The 19,937-nt window shown below is 39.1% G+C and overlaps 1 protein-coding gene across 4 annotated transcripts in view; it reads left to right on the top strand.

Annotated features, from left to right (window-relative positions):
- PSEN1 (presenilin 1) overlaps positions 1–19,924 on the top strand; it is a 72,453-nt gene extending 52,529 nt beyond the window's left edge. For 2 of the 4 annotated variants that reach the window (XM_007459700.1, XM_007459703.1), the window contains exons 9-12: positions 4,588–4,674; positions 7,613–7,786; positions 17,529–17,647; positions 19,036–19,924. In XM_007459700.1, coding sequence (XP_007459762.1) covers positions 4,588–4,674; positions 7,613–7,786; positions 17,529–17,647; positions 19,036–19,191 — 536 coding nt within the window. In that variant the 3' untranslated portion in view covers positions 19,192–19,924. The remainder of the gene's footprint in view (positions 1–4,587; positions 4,675–7,612; positions 7,787–17,528; positions 17,648–19,035) is intronic. The other 2 variants (XM_007459702.1, XM_007459701.1) reach the window with 2 other exon arrangements.
- Positions 19,925–19,937: the final 13 nt, after the last annotated feature.

The raw sequence follows: 19,937 nt of genomic DNA on the forward strand, positions 1-19,937 counted from the left end.
ATCCTTGTGGACTTTTGGCCTATTTATCTGTTGAGTTATTGAAAAAGCAGAGTTTCAAGAAGGAGAGAATGTCAGATGCTACAAAGAAGTGAAGGATGATGAGGACTAAGTAAACCATATAGAATTTTGTGCTTTAGACATCTTTAGTGACATTTAAGAGAGCAATTTCAGTAGAATGATAGGATCAGAAGCAGTATTCCAAAGGGCGGAAAGTGTGCGTCTGTGTGTGTGTGTCTGTGTGTGTGTGTCTGGGTTTTGCTGGCACTGGCAGTGGAAGTGATACAGTGGAAAGAGACTGGGTGATGAAGAAGGAGAGGTAAGTATCACCTGCTAGTTCACAGGCAGAGCAGTGGTGACTTGAGAAGTGAACAGGTATGAGGAAAGATGGTTCCAGGAGAGAGAAGGTTGAGGGAAAGGAGCCAGTGGAGAAAGGCTTTGAAGAGACCAGCAAAAAGAAATAATTACTGGAGCAAAGTAATAAACGAAGCAGGTAGAAATAGCTCTAAGAGTTCAGTAAGAGGAATTAGATGAGAATAGTGAAAGATCCAGAAGGAAGGAAAAGACAGAAAAGCAGAAGATAGTGGAACGTAGAGAGAGGTCAAGTTGGGAGCACGTGTTAGTTCACCTCAGTCTTTCTTGTGAACTTGCTTGAAGTCCCTGTTGTACTCTATATTTTTTAATTGTGGATGTCAAAGTGAAGGGATTGTGAGTTTTAAATTTTTTCTTAGTTTTAGGATTTTACATTGTTCTACCGTTGTATCTATTGTTAGTACCACGATAATGCTGTGTAACAAACCACCTCACAACGTAATGCCTTAGGGGACTTCCCTGGTGGTGCAGTGGTTAAGAATCCACCTGCTACTGCAGGGGACACGGGTTCGAGCCCTGATCCAGGAAGATCCCACATGCCGTGGAATAACTAAGCCCATGCGCCACAACTACTGTAGCCCGTGTGCCTAGAGCCCATGCTCCGCAACAAGAGAAGCCACCGCAGTGAGAAGCTCAAGCACCGCAACGAAGAGTAGCCCCCACTCACCACAACTAGAGAAAGCCTGCATGCAGCAAAGAAGACCCAACGCAGCCAAAAATAAATAAATAAATTTATTTTTTTTAAAAAAACAATTTAATGCCTTAAAAATAATAATCAGTCACCATCACTCCTGCACCTGTGGGTCAGTTGACTCAGCTGATCAGACTTGGCTGTGGTACCTCTGCTCCACATGTTCCCTGTCCTCCTTGGGCCAGTGAGTTAACTGAAGATGTTCTTGTATCTGGAGAAACAAGAGGGCAGCAGGCCTGTTAAGTATTAGCACACTGTCATCTCTGTCCATGTGCCATTGGTTGAAGCAAGTCACGTAGCTGAGTCCCTGGTCAGGAAGAGGAAAACTGCATTCCAATCTCAGCGAGGCCATGGCAAGAGTGTGGGTGCAGGAGGGGTGAAGAAAGGATCTTTCAGTCTGCCACAACGTTAAGCATGTATGTTAATTTTATACTCAGAAAAAGGATTTACTGTTTTTAAAAGAATCATTCATATATAATATGAATTTTTAAAAACTCAAGTCTGTATAACAATCAATGTTGAGATATTTTTGCAGTAATTCCACACATATGGGAAAATATAAGCATAAACCTTTACCTCCCGTGTAGATGAAATAGGTTCAAGAAAGTATCTGGGGCTTCCCTGGTGGCGCAGTGGTTGAGAGTCCGCCTGCCGATGCAGGGGACCGGGGTCCGTGCCCCGGTCCGGGAGGATCCCACATGCCGCGGAGCGGCTGGGCCTGTGAGCCATGGCCGCTGGACCTGCGCGTCCGGAGCCTGTGCTCCACAATGGGAGAGGCCACAACAGTGAGAGGCCCATGTACCGCAAAAAAAAAAAAAAAAAAAAAGAAAGTATCTGTTCTCATGAAATACTGAATCTTTAGTGAGCATTTCATAAATCATTGAGTTTGACAGGTTTTTTTTCAAGTAGAATATACAAAAAACAGCAATATTAATCAGTTCTTTCCCCCTGAAATGGATGTAAACATTAATATGAAAAGTTTTTAAGTCAGTCCTCTCAGTTATTTGTTCTTTAAAAATACAATCCTTTGATGCATTTGTATACTCCCCAGTTAAGAGTATTCAGTTTGCAAAAGGGTCTTACCCTCAGGAAACATGTGGGCATTTTTGTTTGTTTTCTCTATCCCTTGTTTGGACAGGAAGAATGTACACCTACTCTTTGGTAGCTTTTCAGAAAACAAAGGTAACAGTTCCTTGAGGTTGACCATTATGTAAAGTTTTTCTCTGATTTCATATCAGTTTGGGAAGTTTTTAGATTGTTAATTTTTAATTCGCATATTTTTCTATTGATCTAAGGTGTTTGGTGTTAAGTTGAAAGATTGGAAAGCGGGTTTTTTAGATATTATTTTAGTAATATTAATTCATTCAGCAAATATATATTCTGCTCATGATAATTTACATCAGGGGTTAGCAAACTACTGCCCATAGCCAAATCTGGCCCGTGGCCTGTTTTTGTATAGGCCTGAAAGCTAAGAATGGTTTTTACATCTTTAAAGAGTTAATGAAAAAGAAAAGAACAAAGAAGAATATGTGACAGAGGCCAGATGTTGACCCACAAGCCCCAATATTTACTATCCAGCCCTTTACAGAAAAAGTTTGCTGACCCTTGATTTCCATGGTTAATATTAAGTGTTAAAAGAGTTTGTAGCTTTATTTTTCTATACTTGCTTAAAGAAAGAAAATCAAATAAATACCTGCTGCCTTCATTGCCAAGAAGACTACAGAAATTCGTAAACCCAGTGGTTGCCCTATTTCCTCTTCATTGGGCTTGGATTTAGTTACAGTGAATCCCCAACCTGGCTAATATTTACTTTGATCAGTTAGTCAGGTTATCATATAATGGAACTTGTCTGACCTCTGAATTACAAAGCTATGGTGAATGAGTAAGTGCAGCTATTACAGGATTTTTATCCTCTTTGGTTATGTATTTCTTTCATAAGCTATTCAAGAAGCCTTAGAGTATTAGGAAAATGGATATAATTGTAAAATTAGTGACAAAATGCCAGAGAAACAGAAAATGCCAAGTATCTTGTTTAAAATTGCTTACCATTACTGGATTGGACTCAAGTTGCTGCTGGCTTGGTTTCTGCTGTCACCCTGTATGGCACATGTTTGTAAGTATTTTTGTATTATTGTTGGTGTATCTTCAGGATAAATTCCAAAAGTGTTATTGCTGGGTCAGGGGGTAAATGTACATGTAGTTTTGTTAGATGTTACCAAATTCCCCGCCATGTTTCATCCTACCTGCAGTATGTAAGAGAAGCACCATTTTAAAGTATTCACATTGCCTCTTAATTAAAATGTGACAAGATGTGTGTGTATATCTAGAGCTATATAGATATATTGATATATATGTATTTTTGTGGAGGGGACATAGAAAAGGCAGTTGACTATCCGTTTATGTTTATTGCTTTTAACTTTTTTTTTCTTATTCCCTGTATATAACACAGTTTAGTATTATTGAAAATCCCAGAAGTAAGACGTAACATGAAGGGAACATATTTGTTGCATCTTTCGAATTACAGTAATTCATCCGATGCTTTGTGAGCCCCAGTTTGTCCTCTAATTTAGTTCCAATAAGTACTTTTCACCAGTGAATTCACACTATTTTAGGATATTCAACTAGTCGAGCTGTTGTTTCAGTGCAGTCTTGCTGGCCTGAACAATTTTCCTTCTGGGTACTTTTCAGAGATTATAAATAATAATGAACAGTTGTATTATAGCAGCTGCAGTTTGAAAGCTACAGTAAATGTCCAATTTCAGAATTTTTTTTTATCTGCCAAAATCAAAGAGAACCTTTTGTGGTTTTTATTTTTTAAATAAATTATTTAATTTATTTTTGGCTGTGTTGGGTCTTCGTTGCTGCGCGCGAGCTTTCTCTAGTTGCGGCGAGCAGGGGCTGCTCTTCATTTGCGGTGCGCGGGCTTCTCATTGCGGTGACTTCTCGTTGCGGAGCAGAGGCTCTAGGCGCACAGGCTCAGTAGTTGTGGCGCACAGGCTTAGTTGCTCCACAGCATGTGGGATCTTCGCGGACCAGGGCTGGAACCCGTGTTCCCTGCATTGGCAGGCAGATTCTAACTACTGCGCCACTAGGGAAGTCCCTGTAGTTTTCTCTTTAAAAAAAAAAAATGTTTATTTATTTATGGCTGCATTGGGTCTTCCTCTTCGTTGCGGTGCGCAGGCTTCTCACTGTGATGGCTTTTCTTGTTGCAGAGCACGGGCTCTAGGTGCACAGGCTTCAGCAGTTGTGGCGTGCGGGCTTAGTTGCTCCACAGCATGTGGGATCTTCCTGGACCAGGGCTCAAACGCGTGTCTCCTGCATTGGCAGGCGGATTCTTAAGCACTGCACCACCAGGGAAGCCCCGTCCCAGTAGTTTTTAATATGCATTTGCTTCTGATTGTTAGGGATTCTTATGGTGACATTAAGAAGACTGGTGATTTGTGTGGAGAAATAACAGCCTGCTCTCTATTCGTGAGCTTTCCTTCTGTGTTTCCAGTCCTTACCTGGACTTCTGTCTTTCTCAACAGCAACAATGGTATGGTTGGTGAATATGGCAGAAGGAGACCCAGAAGCCCAAAGGAAGGTATCCAAAAACTCCAATTATAATGCACAAAGTAGGTGGCTTTTATTTGGTAATTTCCTGGTTTTCACGGTCATTGTCATCTTGAGTTATGAAGCAATGATTTTTTAACCACTTTCTTTTGAGAATCTCCTGGAAGCTGTGGTAATACCTAGCAAACACAGATAAATATTTGAGTTCACATGCTGCAAACCCAACAATCAGCCAAGGCACCCTACGTTAAGAATTTCTGCCATTAAACACCATTAATTCCAGTATGGAAAGGTTCAAGTTGAGGCTATGGTTTTAAAAAGGTAGAATAAACACTCTCTTCAAACATGTAAAAATGAGAACCTCTTGTCTGACAAGTCCAGAGTAACTGAAATATAATTTGATTTGAGTTGTGATAATGTTTATGTTGAGAAGATAAAATATTCCAGGTGGACATGACTTTCTGGAGGAGGGTAAGAATGATGACCTAGGATGGGAGATTGAAAGGCCCACTTGTGGATACTACAGAAGATGTTAAGGCAAACACAAGTTAGGAGGAGTTATAATTAGAAAAGTTGAGGAATAACAGCACAATATCAATAGTCAAAAAGAAAGGAAAGCTTTTTTTTTAAGGAAAACAAGGACTAACCTTATGAGGAAGCTGACAAACAGAGGCGGAATAAAGGTTTTGGTCCGAGAAGGAAAAAGGGCCTTAACTGAGTTGCTGTTTGTCAGGAAAGGGAGAGTTTAGGTTTTCTAGAGCCAATAAAACTGCTGTTCTAGCATTTGGGTAACTGCAAGGAGGACGCTTTCAACTTAGAATTTGCGTATTTGGGACCGAAAGATATTAGGCCCATTCTGCAGTGAGCGAGGCAGCAAAACAGGGTGGCATTAAACCAGCAGTAGACCTAGTAGAGAAGTGGGAAATAGAGGAAACAGTTGCTCCAGGTCTGGTTGTTGTGTTAACTTGTTAAGCTAAAGAAAATTGAAAGATTAGTTGTCTGTGAGTATACATGTATATATATGTGAGTATGAGTGTCTTTTGGGTACATCAAGATTTTGTTCTTTTGACAAATGTTGATTGAGCACCTAACTATGTGCCCAGTATTTGTTAGGCACTGGGGATATAGCTCTGAACGAGAGGTCCCATTCCTGTGGAGTTTATAGCCTATTTGGGGAGACACGCATGTTGAACAAATAATTCATTCAGGTTGTGATAAGCACTACAAAGGAGAAGTGTAAGTTGCTATGAAAGTTTATAGTGGAAGAATTTCATTTGCTATGGAAAGTCAGGAGGGCTTCCCTGAGGAAGTGATAACAGGAGATGGCTGGCCAAAGAGAGGAAGAAGAGCTTTCCAGAAGAGGAAGCACCATGGGCAAGGGCCTTGAAGTGAGGAGGAGCTGGGTGAGCTGCAGAGTTCCTCAGTGGGAGTGTGGTGGGTGTTTCGGGTGGGCGTTCTTCATTGTGTTGACTCCCCTCACATTGTTTAGCATTCCTGGCCCCTCACCCACTAAGTGCCAAGGGTAGCTTCGAGGTTTGCAATAACCAAAAACTCCCCCTCCTAGTTATTTCCAAACACCCCATGGAAGGGAGGTGCTACCGCCAGTTGAAAACCTCTGTGTTATAGGAACTAGAAGTTAGTTTGGAGCAAGGGGGTGTAGGATTCCAAGAGGGATGTCTGTAAAGGAAAAAAGTAATAGAACTCAGAGGTTGCCCGAGTGCACCTAAGATAAAAACATCAAGATACGGCATTATGAGCTGCTATTTATAATTAATTATGGTGGTAAATACCAAAATAAACAGCTGAAAGGGTTGAAGGTAGGGTGAGGGTCAGGAGTGAGGAGGGATAGGGCAGAGCAGGCACTGATGTTTTTATTTCTAAATCATATACTTTTATGATTTTATAAACTAGCTCAGGGAAGATTCAGGTTTTGTGGAGACCTGGTTAAGAAAACAATGCAAATTAAAAATACAAAATTGCTAGAGCTCCTTTCAGAAAAATGTCCATGCAAGCGAGAGGCCTGAAATATGCAAGCTTCATTTATTCATAGTAGATGAAAAAATATGAACATGTATTAATTTTATAAAAAATAAATGAGAAAAAATAGTATTATCAACTTCACTTATGTATTTTAATTATTTTTGATGTATGGAAGGTTCTTGAGACAATCATGTTATACTCACACTTTTCAGTCAGACTGAGTCATTATAACAAAATGACTAGCCCATAAAAAAATTCACTTTCCCATCCTCCCAGCCCCCAATAGTGGTCTACTTATATAACTTAGTCACTAAAGCCAGTGGTGAGTGCCATCAATTAGTGAGTGCCAGCAGCTCCAGCTGCAAAGATCAGAAGAAATGTTCTCTCACCTGACCAGAAGTCCTGAGGTGTAGGCATTTGCATGGCTGGCTAATTTTATCACTGGATAATTATCAGGGGCCCCAGTTCTTTCCCATCTTCCTGCTCTGCTACCCTTAGATATGAGCCTGGTTCTCAGCCCTCTGCTCCTCATGGTCACAAGATGACGACTGCAGTGCCAGGCATCATATCCAGATAACACAACACCCAGGGGAAGAAAGGGGCTGTTTGTGTCTCCTTAAGTCTCTCTCAAAGAGTGAGAAAACTTTTCCCCAAATTTCCAGCAGACTTTGTCTCACCACACATTGGCTGGTACCAACCCCACAGCTTTAGAGCTTTCACTGGGAAGAGGAATTGTAGGATGACCACACTTAGCTTGGACTGAACTGGATTTACCACCGGAGTCATGGGTGGGAGGTGGAAACCCAAATAAATCAGTACTCTGCCCTCAGGAAAAAGGGGGAGAAATAGCTGTCGGGGAAGCAACCAACAGGCACTGAAATAACCTGTGATTTGTGGTTTAAGAGCCAGCTAACCCACCTAGTTACGATGACAGGTAATTACTGTTTCCGTGTAATTTTCTTAAAGGTATTAAGAGATTTTTCTAAATATTACAACTGTGATGTTCACTTTTTCTTGAAGGCACAGAAAGTGAGTCACAAGACCCTGTGACAGAGAGTGATGATGGTGGCTTCAGCGAAGAGTGGGAAGCCCAGAGGGACAGTCGCCTGGGGCCTCATCACTCTACGGCTGAGTCGCGATCTGCTGTACAGGATCTTTCCAGCAGCATCGTGGCCAGTGACGACCCAGAGGAAAGTATGTGCCTTTCTCTACATTGTAAATTCATGGATTCCTTTAGGTGCTGCAGTATCAAATTCTCCCAAAATAAAATGAATCAAAGTGTTACAGTCTAATTCTAAACAGCAGTGCAGCTTTTAGTAGGAAATAATAGTTGGTGCTTTTCTCATAGTTAAATTTGTTAATGGACGAAATTCTGCACCTCAGATTTTTGAAATTATCCCTTTACAGCCTGATCTTTGGCATTGATTTTATAAGGTAAAAAAAAAAAAAATTTGATATTATTCTGATAAGACTTCATGTCTACAAAATTTTCATTAATATATTTCACTCTTGCTGCACAGAGACCTATGGATTTAAATGCTTCACCCTTTTACATTGTTACTGCCCTTTTCCGGCAAGCACTGTATTTTATTAATTTTAAAGAAAATCAAAGGGATATAGGTTCTCTGCAGAAATGTAAGAGTTTGTTCAGTGTCTAAGGTGTGCTGTCACTGGTATTCAGATCAGCACTTGGGGCTTCTTAGGATTTTAGCCAGTAGAGCCCCCTGGTTAGGGCTCAATCATCTCTTTATTTAGTCTTAGAGAGGTGATTTACTGAATAAGAAGAGATTAGCACATTTCCCAACTAAGTTACCCTCAATTTTTTCGTTTTCACAAAAGTGAAACACTTGATTAAAATATTACAGGGAAAATATTAAGTAGTTTCAAAGAAACAGACACCTAGATTCCTTAGCTTCTCTAATCACTATCAATTGTGACCTTGACCTTATCCTTCAGCTTGATCAGAACACTTCTTACAACTCACCATTAGTCTTTTATCTGGGTCAGAACCTGGGCAGATCCATGACTTTGGTGCTGGGAGAGTTTTCCAGATTTTAGAGCCATCTGCAGCCTGCAGCTTTCACACTCTGGGAAATCAGACAGAGTTGCCTCCGCTTATGGCCAGCCTTGAGCTTGCGTTTGTTGATATTTTCTCTGCCTTCAAAGTTATCACTGTAATTAGTTGCCTCTTCTCTTCCTTTCCTCTTTTCTCAAAGATGCATACAGCCAAAAGAAAGAAATATAGCTGTTAAGCATAGCTGCAGTGTGATTCTTTCACGACTGCCTTTCCTACTTGAAGATTCTCTCTCCTGATCATCTCTTCGTGTCCTTCTATTCATCTCTTTTTTTTTTTTTTAAGAAAAACCCAAGTATTGCCCCTTCTAACTTCAGATTAATATTTTCTTTATCTGGGACCAATATAAACTAATAATTGATATTCTTTCCTTATCTTAGCATCCAGAACACACATAACCATATCTGTTTGCATTAGTGTGTTAAAACAGAGTTGTTACTTACAGAAAAGTCTCAGTTTACAATAGAATTTGACATGTAAAGGCACATGTGTCTTCCAGAACAACCTTTTAAAAATCAAAAATTAATCAGAAAGCCTGAGAGTTTTTAATTAGAAATGTAAAACATATTTATTCAATGTGCAGTTGGTCTTCTAGTGAATTTCAAACTACACTTCTTCCAAACATCATGCCAATAACAAGCTTCAGTGTTCTACCGATAGATTTTAAATTTATCAGAGTAGTGAAATTAACCTGTTGTTTCCAGTAGAAATTTAACTCATAGAGGTTCTTTTTCTATAACCTCAAGGGAAGAGTGGGAGATGGATTTTGTTATTTTCTTCAAGTGGAGGAAGAGGTTTTAGTAGTTAAAACACAAAATAATAAATTTCAGGAAGTTTTTTTATGTTTCTGTTTATTAAAAAGATAGTAGGAAATATTCATTATTTTATTATGTTATAGTTACATTTAAGCTAGGCATATATTCTGCTAGATGTCCTGTAGCAAAATCTTACAATTAAAGTAAATATTCACCATCATTTATTATTTTTACCATGTCTTATGTTTGGTAGACCTGCAAATGCCCCTTTTAATACGAAAGGAACTCCATCATTACTTAAAATTATTTTTCAGAGTGGCCAAAACAAAGCAAAACAATAGGAGACCTAGATAGCAGTAAAACAACTAGCATCCAATCTCAGCATTAGCACTTGGCAGTGGAATACTGATAATACTTTATGTCTAACTTAAGCGCTTTCCATTGCTGTGATTTTAGTTGTTTTGGCCATGGCGTATCTTTACTGAATAAATCAAAGAAGCTGTTTAAAGAAAACATACTCCCGAGCAACATGATTTTTCTTAGGTTTTATATACTGATTCATGCAGTCTCTTCTTGTTATGGAATATAACTTGTTGCTTCAGTAAGTGCCTAAAGAAAAAAAATTGATGGTTACTTCTTTGTTTCCTGACTCTTTTAATTTTGCTAATAAAATATATCTATATTTCTCTCTCCATTAAAATGAATTCTGTAGAATATAACTAGCATTTGCCATAATATTATTATTTAAACAAACATAAGCCTTTAAATGAAAAAAATGCGAGGCTATAATTTTAAGCTTGATTTGGTACATTATTATTATTATTATTATTATTTTATTTATTTATTTTTTTTTTGCGTTACGCGGGCCTCTCACTGCTGCGGCCTCTTCCGCTGCGGGGCACAGGCTCCGGACGCACAGGCTCAGCGGCCACGGCTCACGGGCCCAGCCGCTCCGCGGCACGTGGGATCCTCCTGGACGGGGGAACGAACCCGCGTCCCCTGCATCGGCAGGCGGACCCCCAACCACTGCGCCACCAGGGAAGCCCCCGGTACATTATTTTTATTTTTTGATATCTCTGTTGAGACATAATTCGCATACTATACAATTCACCCATTTAAAGTGGTGACATTAGTATATTCACAGAATTGTTCAACCATCACCACAGTTGATTTTAGAACATTTTCAACACCCCATAAAGAAACCCCATACTCCTTAACATCACCTCTTCAATCCCTCTCATTCCCAGCCATTTAAAGTGGACAATGCAATGGTTTTTGTTTTTTTTAATAAATTTATTTATTTATTTATTTATTTATTTATTTATTTATTTATGGCTGTGTTGGGTCTTTGTTGCTGTGTGCGGGCTTCCTCTAGTTTCGGCGAGAAGGGGTGCACAGGCTTCTCATTGCAGTGGCTTCTCTTGTTGTGGAGCACAGGCTCTAGGCGTGTGGGCTTCAGTAGTTGTGGCACATGGGCTCAGTAGTTGTAGCTCGTGGGCTCTAGAGCTCAGGCTCAGCAGTTGTGGCGCACGGGCTTAGTTGCTGTGTGGCATGTGGGATCTTCCTGGACCAGGGCTTGAACCTGTGTCCCCTGCACTGGCAAGCGTATTCTTAACCACTGCGCCACTGGGGAAGTCCGCGATGGTTTTTATGAGAGTTGTGCAACCATCACCACATGCTAATGTTAGAATATGTTCATTACCTCAGAAAGAAACCCTGTACCCATTACCCCTATTCCCCCCAGCACCAACAAATACATTATCATAATAAATTTGCCTCTTCTGGACATTTCATATAAATGGAATCATACAATATATGGTTCTTTGTACTGATTCCTTTCATATAGCATTATGTTTTCAGGGTTTTTTTATGTTGTAACATGTATTAGCGTTTCATTTCTTTTTATAGCCAAATAATATTCCATTGTATGGATATGTCACATTTATCATCCGTTCATCAGTTAATGGGCATCTAGATTGTTTCCATTTTGAGCTATTATGCATAGTGTTGTGTGAACATTCATGTACACATCTGTGTGGACACATGGTTTTATTTCTCTTAGGTATATACCTACAAGTAGAATTACTGAGTCATATGGTAACTCTATGTTTAACCTTTTGAGGAACTACCAGACTGTTTATCAAAGTGTCTGCACCATTTTACATTCCCACCAGCGGTGTATGAATGTTCCAATTTTTCCACAGCCTCACCAACACTTGTTATTATTTGTCTTTTTGATTATAATCATTCCTAGTGGGTGTAAAGTGGTATGTCATCAGGGTTTTGATTTGCATTCTTCTGATGACTAATAATGTTGAGTATCTTTTTGTGTGCTTATTGGCCATTTGTATATTTTTTTGGAGAACTGTCTATTCAGATCCATTGCCCATTTTGGGGGTCCTTTTTTTATTATTGAGTTGTAATAGTTTTTTATGTATTCTCTAGACACAAGTCTCTTATCAGAGAAATGCAAAATGTTTCTTCTGCATTATTTTTTAAAATTCATTTCTATAGCATTTTTTTCTGAACAACTTAGTTTCTTTCAGTTAGTTTCTTTTTTTTTAACTTATTTATTTATTTATTTTTGGCTGCTTTGGGTCTTCGTTGCTGTGCGTGGCTTTCTCTAGTTGCGGAGAGTGGGGGCTACTCTTTGTTGCAGTGTGCGGGCTTCTCATTGCAGTGGCTTCTCTTGTTGTGGCGCACAGGCTCAGTAGTTGTGGCACATGGGCTTAGTTGCTCCGCGGCATGTGGAATCTTCCCGGACCAGGGCTCGAATCCGTGTCCCCTGCATTGGCAGGTGGATTCTTAACCACTGCATCACCAGGGAAGTCCTCAGTTAGTTTCTTATAGTACTTACTATTTGGAATCAAAAGTATTTCTAAGGCTGTCATTTGTTTAGCCTCTATGTGTGCCAAGAACTTTTCCTATATTATTTTTAATGCTGATACCAACCTTGTGAAATAGCTCTGTAATCCCCATCTTGTAGCTGAAGAATTTGAGGATTAAAGAAGTTAGTAAACTTGCCCTGGATTACACTAGTACCTAAACAGTAGAGTTGGACTCTTCTCCACAACTGAAACTGGTGAAAGTATTCATCAGTCTGGGAAGGTTAGCAAGTTAAAGGATAACTGACCATGTAATTCATAGCATCGGATTTCAGGGTTGTATGTTTATTTTTTCCACTGTGGAAGACTTTGCTCTGGCTTCCACGATTTAAAAAGAACAATGGTTTCTCAGTAAGATCTTTTTTTTTTTTTTTTTTTTTTTTGGCTGGGTTGGGCCTTCGTTGCTGTGCGCAGCCTTTCTCTACTTGTGGCGAGCGGGGGCTACTCTTCGTTGCGGTGCGTGGGCTTCTCTTGTTGCAGAGCACAGGCTCTAGGCACATGGGCTTAGTTGCTCTGTGGCATGTGCCATCTTCCTGGACCAGGGATCGAACCCGTGACCTCTGCATTGGCAGGCGGATTCTTAACACTGCGCCACCAGGGAAATCCCTCTCAGTAAGATCTTATTAATCAGAACTCTGCCCCTTTCTCCCGCAGACTCTGCTTCTCAAGGCCCTCAACACCTATCTTCCAGAAGTAGTTTCTGTAACTCAGGCAACAAAACTTTAAGATCAGGATCACACTTCAGTTAGGAATAGTTACATAACAACCAGAAAGGTAAAAGCCAATAGTAAAGCTTAATGGGTTACTGTTGAGCCCCAAGTCAAAGCATATTTTATTTATTTATTTATTTGTTTGTTTGTTTATTTTTAAAAAACGTACATGTTCATTGTGGAATTTTTTTTTTTTAAATAAATTTATCTATTTACTTTTGGCTGTGTTGGGTCTTCGTTGATGCACGCGGGCTTTCTCTAGCTGTGGTGAGCCGGGGTTACTGTTTGTTGCAGTGTGCGGGCTTCTCATTGTGGTGGCTTCATTGTGGTGGCTTCTCTTGTTGCGGAGCACAGGCTCTAGGCTTGCAGGCTTCAGTAGTTGTGGCTCGCAGGCTCTAGAGCACAGGCTCAGTAGTTGTGGCACACGAGCTTGGTTGCTCCGCGGCATGTGGGATCTTCCCAGATCAGGCCTCGAATCTGTGTCTCCTACCTTGGCAGGCGGATTCTTAACCACTGCGCCAGCAGGGAAGTCCAAATCTTTTTTTTTTTTTTTTTTTTTTTTTTTTCTTTTTTCCTCTTTTACATTCAGGCTCTGTTTTACCTTGTTAATTCATTCTTATTGATTCATTTATATTTTTATTTCTTCCTAATAAATCTTTTATTTTTCTAATTTTATTTTATCCTTTATATTTTATTGTTCTCTCCTTTTGGCTTGTTCCCCCCAAACCCCCATTTTTTTTTCTCTTGTGGTTTTATTCTACCCTGTTGCAGTTGTTTCAATTATATTTCTAGTTTTCCTAATATATATTTTTTTCTTTTTTTTGCGGTACGCGGGCCTCTCACTGTTGTGGCCTCTCCCTTTGCGGAACACAGGCTCCAGATGCGCAGGCTCAGCGGCCATGGCTCTCGGGCCTAGCCTCTCCAAGGCATGTGGTATCTTCCTGGACAGGGGCACGAACCCGTGTCCCCTGCATTGGCAGGCAGACTCTCAACCACTGCGCCACCAGGGAAGCCCCATATTTTTAAATACATAGTTTGTTTATCATTTTGAAAAGAACTTGAAAAGTTAAAAATAATGTTTGACAACAGAAAACCTAGGGCCTTTGCATTTCTGTGTATGTTTTAGGATCAGCTTGTCAATTTCTACAAGCTGATCCTAAAATTTTTTGGAAGTGTAAAGAACTTAGAATACCCAAAACAAATTTGAAAGAGAAGAAAAAAGTTGGTGGACTTAAGCTATCTGATTTCAAAACTTACTCTAAAGCCTTAGTAATCAAGGACAGACATATAAATCAAAGAAACAACTGAGAGTCCAGAAGTAAAGCCTTATATTTATGATCAATGATTTTTTACAAAGGTGCTAAAATAATTCAATGCCAAAAGGATATAATCTTTTCAACAAATGGTGCTGGGACAATTGAATATCCACATGCAAAAGAATGAATGGAAACCCCTGTCTCACCGTATCCATCATGCACACAATCCAAAATTAACCCCAAATTGGTCATAAACTAAAATGTAAGTGGTAAAACTCTAAAACTTCTAGAAGAAAACGTAGGAGAAAAACTTCATGACCTTGGGTTGGGCAAAGAGTTCCTTAATATAACAGTGATACATAGAAGAAAAAATTGATAGATTGGACTTTGTCAAAATTGAAAACTTTCACACTTCAAAAGATACCATTAAGAGAAGTATTTAGGGAATTCCCGGGCAGTTCAGTGGTTAGAACAACGCGCTTTCACTGCCAAGGGCACCGGTTTGATCCCTGGTTGGGGAACTAAGATCCCACAAGCCACACAGAGAGGCCAAAAGAAAAAAAGAGAGAGAGAGAGAAGAGGTATTTATATACCCGTGTTCATAGCACTGTTCACAATAGCCGTGAGACGGAAGCAACCTAAGTGTCCACTGGCTGATGAATGGATAGACAAAGTGTGGTGCATACATACAATGGGATATTATTCAGCTTTAAAAAGGAAGGAAAATCCAATACATGCTGCAGCATGGATGAGCCAGGACATTATACTAAGTGAAATAAGCCAGTCACAGTAAGACAAATACTGTATGATTCCACTTAAGTGAAATACCTGGAGTAGTCAAACTCAGAGATGGAGAGTGGAATGGTGGTTTCCAGGGGCTGGAGGGAGAGAGGAAGGAGGAGTTACTGTTTAATGGGTACAGAGGTTCAGTTTTGCAAGATGAAAAGAGTTCCGTGGATGGATGGTGGTGATGGTAGCACAATATGAATGTACTTAATGCCATTGAACTGTGTATTTTACCACAATTTAAAAAAAATAGATACCATTAAGAAAAGGAAAAGGAGCCACAGACTGAGAGAAAATATTTGCAAATCATTGCAAATCCTGTTAAAGGATTTATAGTTAGGGTATACAGAGAATGCTTACAACTCAGTAATAGGAAGATAACCTAATTAAAAAATATGGTAACACTATGGGTAGATATTTCCCCAAAGGAGAGATATAATGGCTAATAAGCACATGAAAAATACTCAACATTATGAATCAGAATGGCTATAATCAAAAAGACAGCAATGCCAAGTGCTGGTGAGGACTGAAGAAGCTGGAACCCTTGTGCACTGCTGGTGGGAATGTACTGGTACAGCCAGTATGGAAAACAGTTTGGCAGTTTCTCAAAAGGCTAAACATAAACTTACCATATAACCCAACAGTTCCACTCCTAGGGATCTACCCCATGGAAATGAAAGCAGTCTGCCCACACAAAGATGTATGCACTGATGTTCGTAGCAGCATTATTCATAATAGCCCAAAACTGAAAATAATCTAAATGTCCATCAACTGGTAAATGGATAAACGAAATATAGTATATCCATACAATGAAAAACTGTTCACCAGTGAAAAGCAACAAACTACAGACACATACAATGTCATGGATAAACCTAAAAAATGTTATGTTAATACAGATGACCAACAGGCATATGAAAAGATGCTCAACATCACTAATCATTAGAGAAATGCAAATCAAAACTACAATGAGGTATCACCTCACACCGGTCAGAATGACCATTATCAAAAAGTCTACAAATAATAAATGCTGGAGAGGGTGTGGAGAAAAGGGAACCCTCCTACACTGTTGGCGGGAATGTAAATTGGTGCAAGCCACTATGGAGAACAGTATGGAGGTTCCTTAAAAAACTAAAAATAGAGTTACCATAGGATCCTGCAACCTCACTCCTGGGCATATATCTGGAAAAGACGAAGACTCTAATTAAAAAAGATACATGCACCCCAGTGTTCATAGCAGCACTATTTACAATAGCCAAGACGTGGAAGCAATCTAAGTGTCCACTGACAGGAGAATGGATAAAGAAGATGTGGTATATATACACGATGGAATATTACTCAGCCATATAAAAGAATGAAATAATGCCATTTGCAGCAACATGGATGGACCTAGAGATTATCATACAGAGTGAAGTAAATCAGACAGAGAAAGACAGATATCATATGATATCACTTATATGTGGAATCTAAAATATGATACAAATGAACTTACATACAAAACAGAAATAGACTCACAGGCATAGAAAACAAACTTATGGTTACCAAAGGGGAAAGTGTGGGGCAGGGAGGATAATTTAGAAGTTTGGGATTAACAGATATACAGTACTATATTTAAAGTAGATAAACAACAAGGACCTACTGTATAGCACAGGGAGCTATTTTCAATATCTTGTAATAACCTATAATGGAAAAGAATGTTAAAAAAAAAAAATATATATATATATATATATCTGAATCACTTCGTTGTACACCTGGAACTAACACAACATTGTATGTCAACTATACTTCCATTTTAAAAAATTATGTTAAATGAAAGAAGCCAGTCACAAAAGACTTAATATTGTATGAGTCCATTTCTGTGCAGTGTCTAGAAAAGGCAGATTTATAGAGTTAGAAAGCAGATCAGTGGTTGCTTAAGGCCTGGGAGGGGAGTAGAGATTAACTGTAAATGAACACAAGGTATCTTAATTGGGGTGATGGAAATATGGTGGATTGTGGTGATGGTTGCACAGTTTTTTCAGTCATTGAATTGTACATTTTACAGTGGGTGCATTTTATGAAATAAATTATACCTCAGTAAAGCTGTTTTTCAAAAAAAAGTAGATGATACCTATCTCATAGGGGTTCTTGTGAGGATTTATTAGAACAAGTGCAGGTATAAATTAGGCATTCAGTAGATGACAATTATTATTTATTGTTATTATCTTTGCTATATAACAGCAGCATCTACTGTTAAGACACCAGAGTTAGCCACATAACATCTGAACCTCCTGTTATAGAAAACCAAAAAAGAAAGGGAAAACGTAGCTAAAGCCTAATTTTGTATGTTATCATTTACTGACTTCTCATTCAGCATAGGATGGGGGGCGGGAGGCAGCAACAGTTTTGAATTGTGAAGTCATAGCAAAGAGTGACAAACTTTCTTTTTTTTAAGAGTGACAAACTTTATATTTTTATAATCTTTCCTTTTTAGGGGGAGTAAAACTTGGATTAGGAGATTTCATTTTCTACAGTGTTCTGGTTGGTAAAGCTTCTGCAACAGCCAGTGGAGACTGGAACACAACCATAGCCTGTTTTGTAGCCATATTAATTGTAAGTATACACAGATTAAAAACGTGTCAGAACTCATCTCAAAATTCTGATTAAAAGGTGGTCCTTTTAACCCCAGCTAGGCTGAGTGTTCCAATCACCTGGGGAGCTTTTTTAAAAACACAAATAATTGGACCTCACCTGAGTAATTCTCTACCTGGCCACACATTAAAATCACCTGGGAGCTTTTAAAACTGTGGGTCTCTACCCTGAGATATTAGTGGGCTGGCCAAAAAGTTCGTTCAGGCTTCTCCATAAGATGTTATGGAAAACCGAAATGAAGTTTTTGGCCAACCGAATATTTAATTTGTTTTAATTGTGTGTGTTTTTTAAAGTTCCCCAGGAAATTCTGGTAAGTACCTCTGAGTAGGAACCATTGCTTCAAGCCCAGCAGCGTAGATAATGTAAGGAATTAGATCAGTCTTAAAGGGGTAAGCAGATCCTCACTTAGTCTGCGTTTGGTGGTGGTTTTGTGTGTAAGGCCACGACCTGCAGCATACAGTGTCCTTTGGGCAGTAAGTATGAGGCAAGAAAAGCTAACTCAGTGCACGATCACACATAGATTTTGCTTATAGTGCTACAACGTGAGCCTGAAGCTTTCAAGACAATGAGTTAAGTAAATAACTCATATTTCTTATTGCTATTTTTGCTAAAGATGTGATATCTTTGATATATGTGAGTGAAGTTGGATGAGAGGTTAGACGAGAGCCTTTACTTATGCATTTATTTTATGATTACACTTGTGATTTATCTTGATCATATGACCAGTTAGAATTTTCATTTATTTCTCTTTTGAGGTTAGTTTTCTGGATGTGTTGAAGCTTTTAAGAAGAAAATTACTTACTTTGGATAAACCTTAAATGCAGCTCACCCTCCAGACTTTATAGTTAATGTCTCAGTAACTAGGATAAAAAATGGGGTGTATTATATAGCTGCTCTGTGTTTATAAGAAAACAGTATACACTTTATAAACAAACTTTTATTGGTTTATTCCATGAGCACCTTTTTTGCCCCCAGACAGCATAAAGAATGTTCTTCACCTCTGGGATTTTTAGGTAGCCAAACTAAACCTACAGTAGCCAACCCAGTAGTTTAGATAGAAATTTCAGTATTGTTTATTTGTTTTCAAAAATAATTTTACTTATTTTCAGATTCTATTCCCTATCTAGAATTAGGGATGAAATATCAACAATGTATGGATAATGATCTCTGTTGCAAAGGAAAATAAATGTTGTTTCCAGATTTAATGAAAAAATTTTGTTCTAAAAGTTAACATCAAAGGATTGTATTGAATTAACTAAATTAAAACTGAGACTTGTGATTGAGTTGATTTGCACAAAATACTTGCATAATTATGTCTGGGTTTGTGTCTTTTCCCCTCTTCTCCACAGGGTTTGTGCCTTACATTATTGCTCCTCGCCATTTTCAAGAAAGCATTGCCAGCTCTTCCAATCTCTATCACCTTTGGGCTTGTTTTCTACTTTGCCACAGATTATCTTGTGCAGCCCTTTATGGACCAATTAGCATTCCATCAGTTTTATATCTAGCATATTTGCAGTTAGAATCTCATGGATTTTTCTCCTTTGACTATAACAAAATCTGGGAAGGACAAAGGTGATTTTCCTGTGTCCACATCTAACAAAGTCAAGATTCCCAGCTGGACTTTTTGCAGCTTCCTTCCAAGTCTTCCTGACCACCTGCACTATCGGGCGTTGGAAGGAGGTGTCTACAGAAAATGGTTTTGAACATGTCATTGTGGTAGACTGAGTCCCTCAGTGCAGAAACTGCCAGATTTGAGGGACAAGAACAAGGCAAAGTGATGAGCCAGAAAGTTGCTGTGCTCCCACCAGCAGGTTGACCTTTGGTCACAGGTGGATCTTACCAACGCTGCAGACTCTCAGGACTACCATTACCAAGAGGTTAAATGAAATGGTTTAAACCAAACAGGACTCTTCATCTTAAACTACATGTTGAAAGTCAACCTAATAAATCTGTATTGAATTCTGAAGCTTTTCGTGAGATACTGTAAGGAGAGCAGGCACCAGAGCAAAATGGAAAGATGGAAAGGGGCTCAAACTTTCATATTTTTTGCTGCAGACTTACCATTTTTAAATAAGACTTTTTTTCACCTGAGGTGTAGGTTGATTTTGACATTTGTTCTCAAGCACTGAAGCTCATTACCATCTATGGCTGCCATTTCTTCCCAAGGCCAGTCTCAACTTATTTGAGGTTGCTTTATCTTAAAAGTCTTAACCTCAGGTTCCAAATGCAGTCATTTATTTCTGGAAAGAGT

The sequence above is a fragment of the Lipotes vexillifer genome, unplaced genomic scaffold (genome assembly GCF_000442215.2).
Source record: "Lipotes vexillifer unplaced genomic scaffold, Lipotes_vexillifer_v1.1 scaffold39, whole genome shotgun sequence".
Lineage (NCBI taxonomy): Eukaryota > Metazoa > Chordata > Mammalia > Artiodactyla > Lipotidae > Lipotes > Lipotes vexillifer.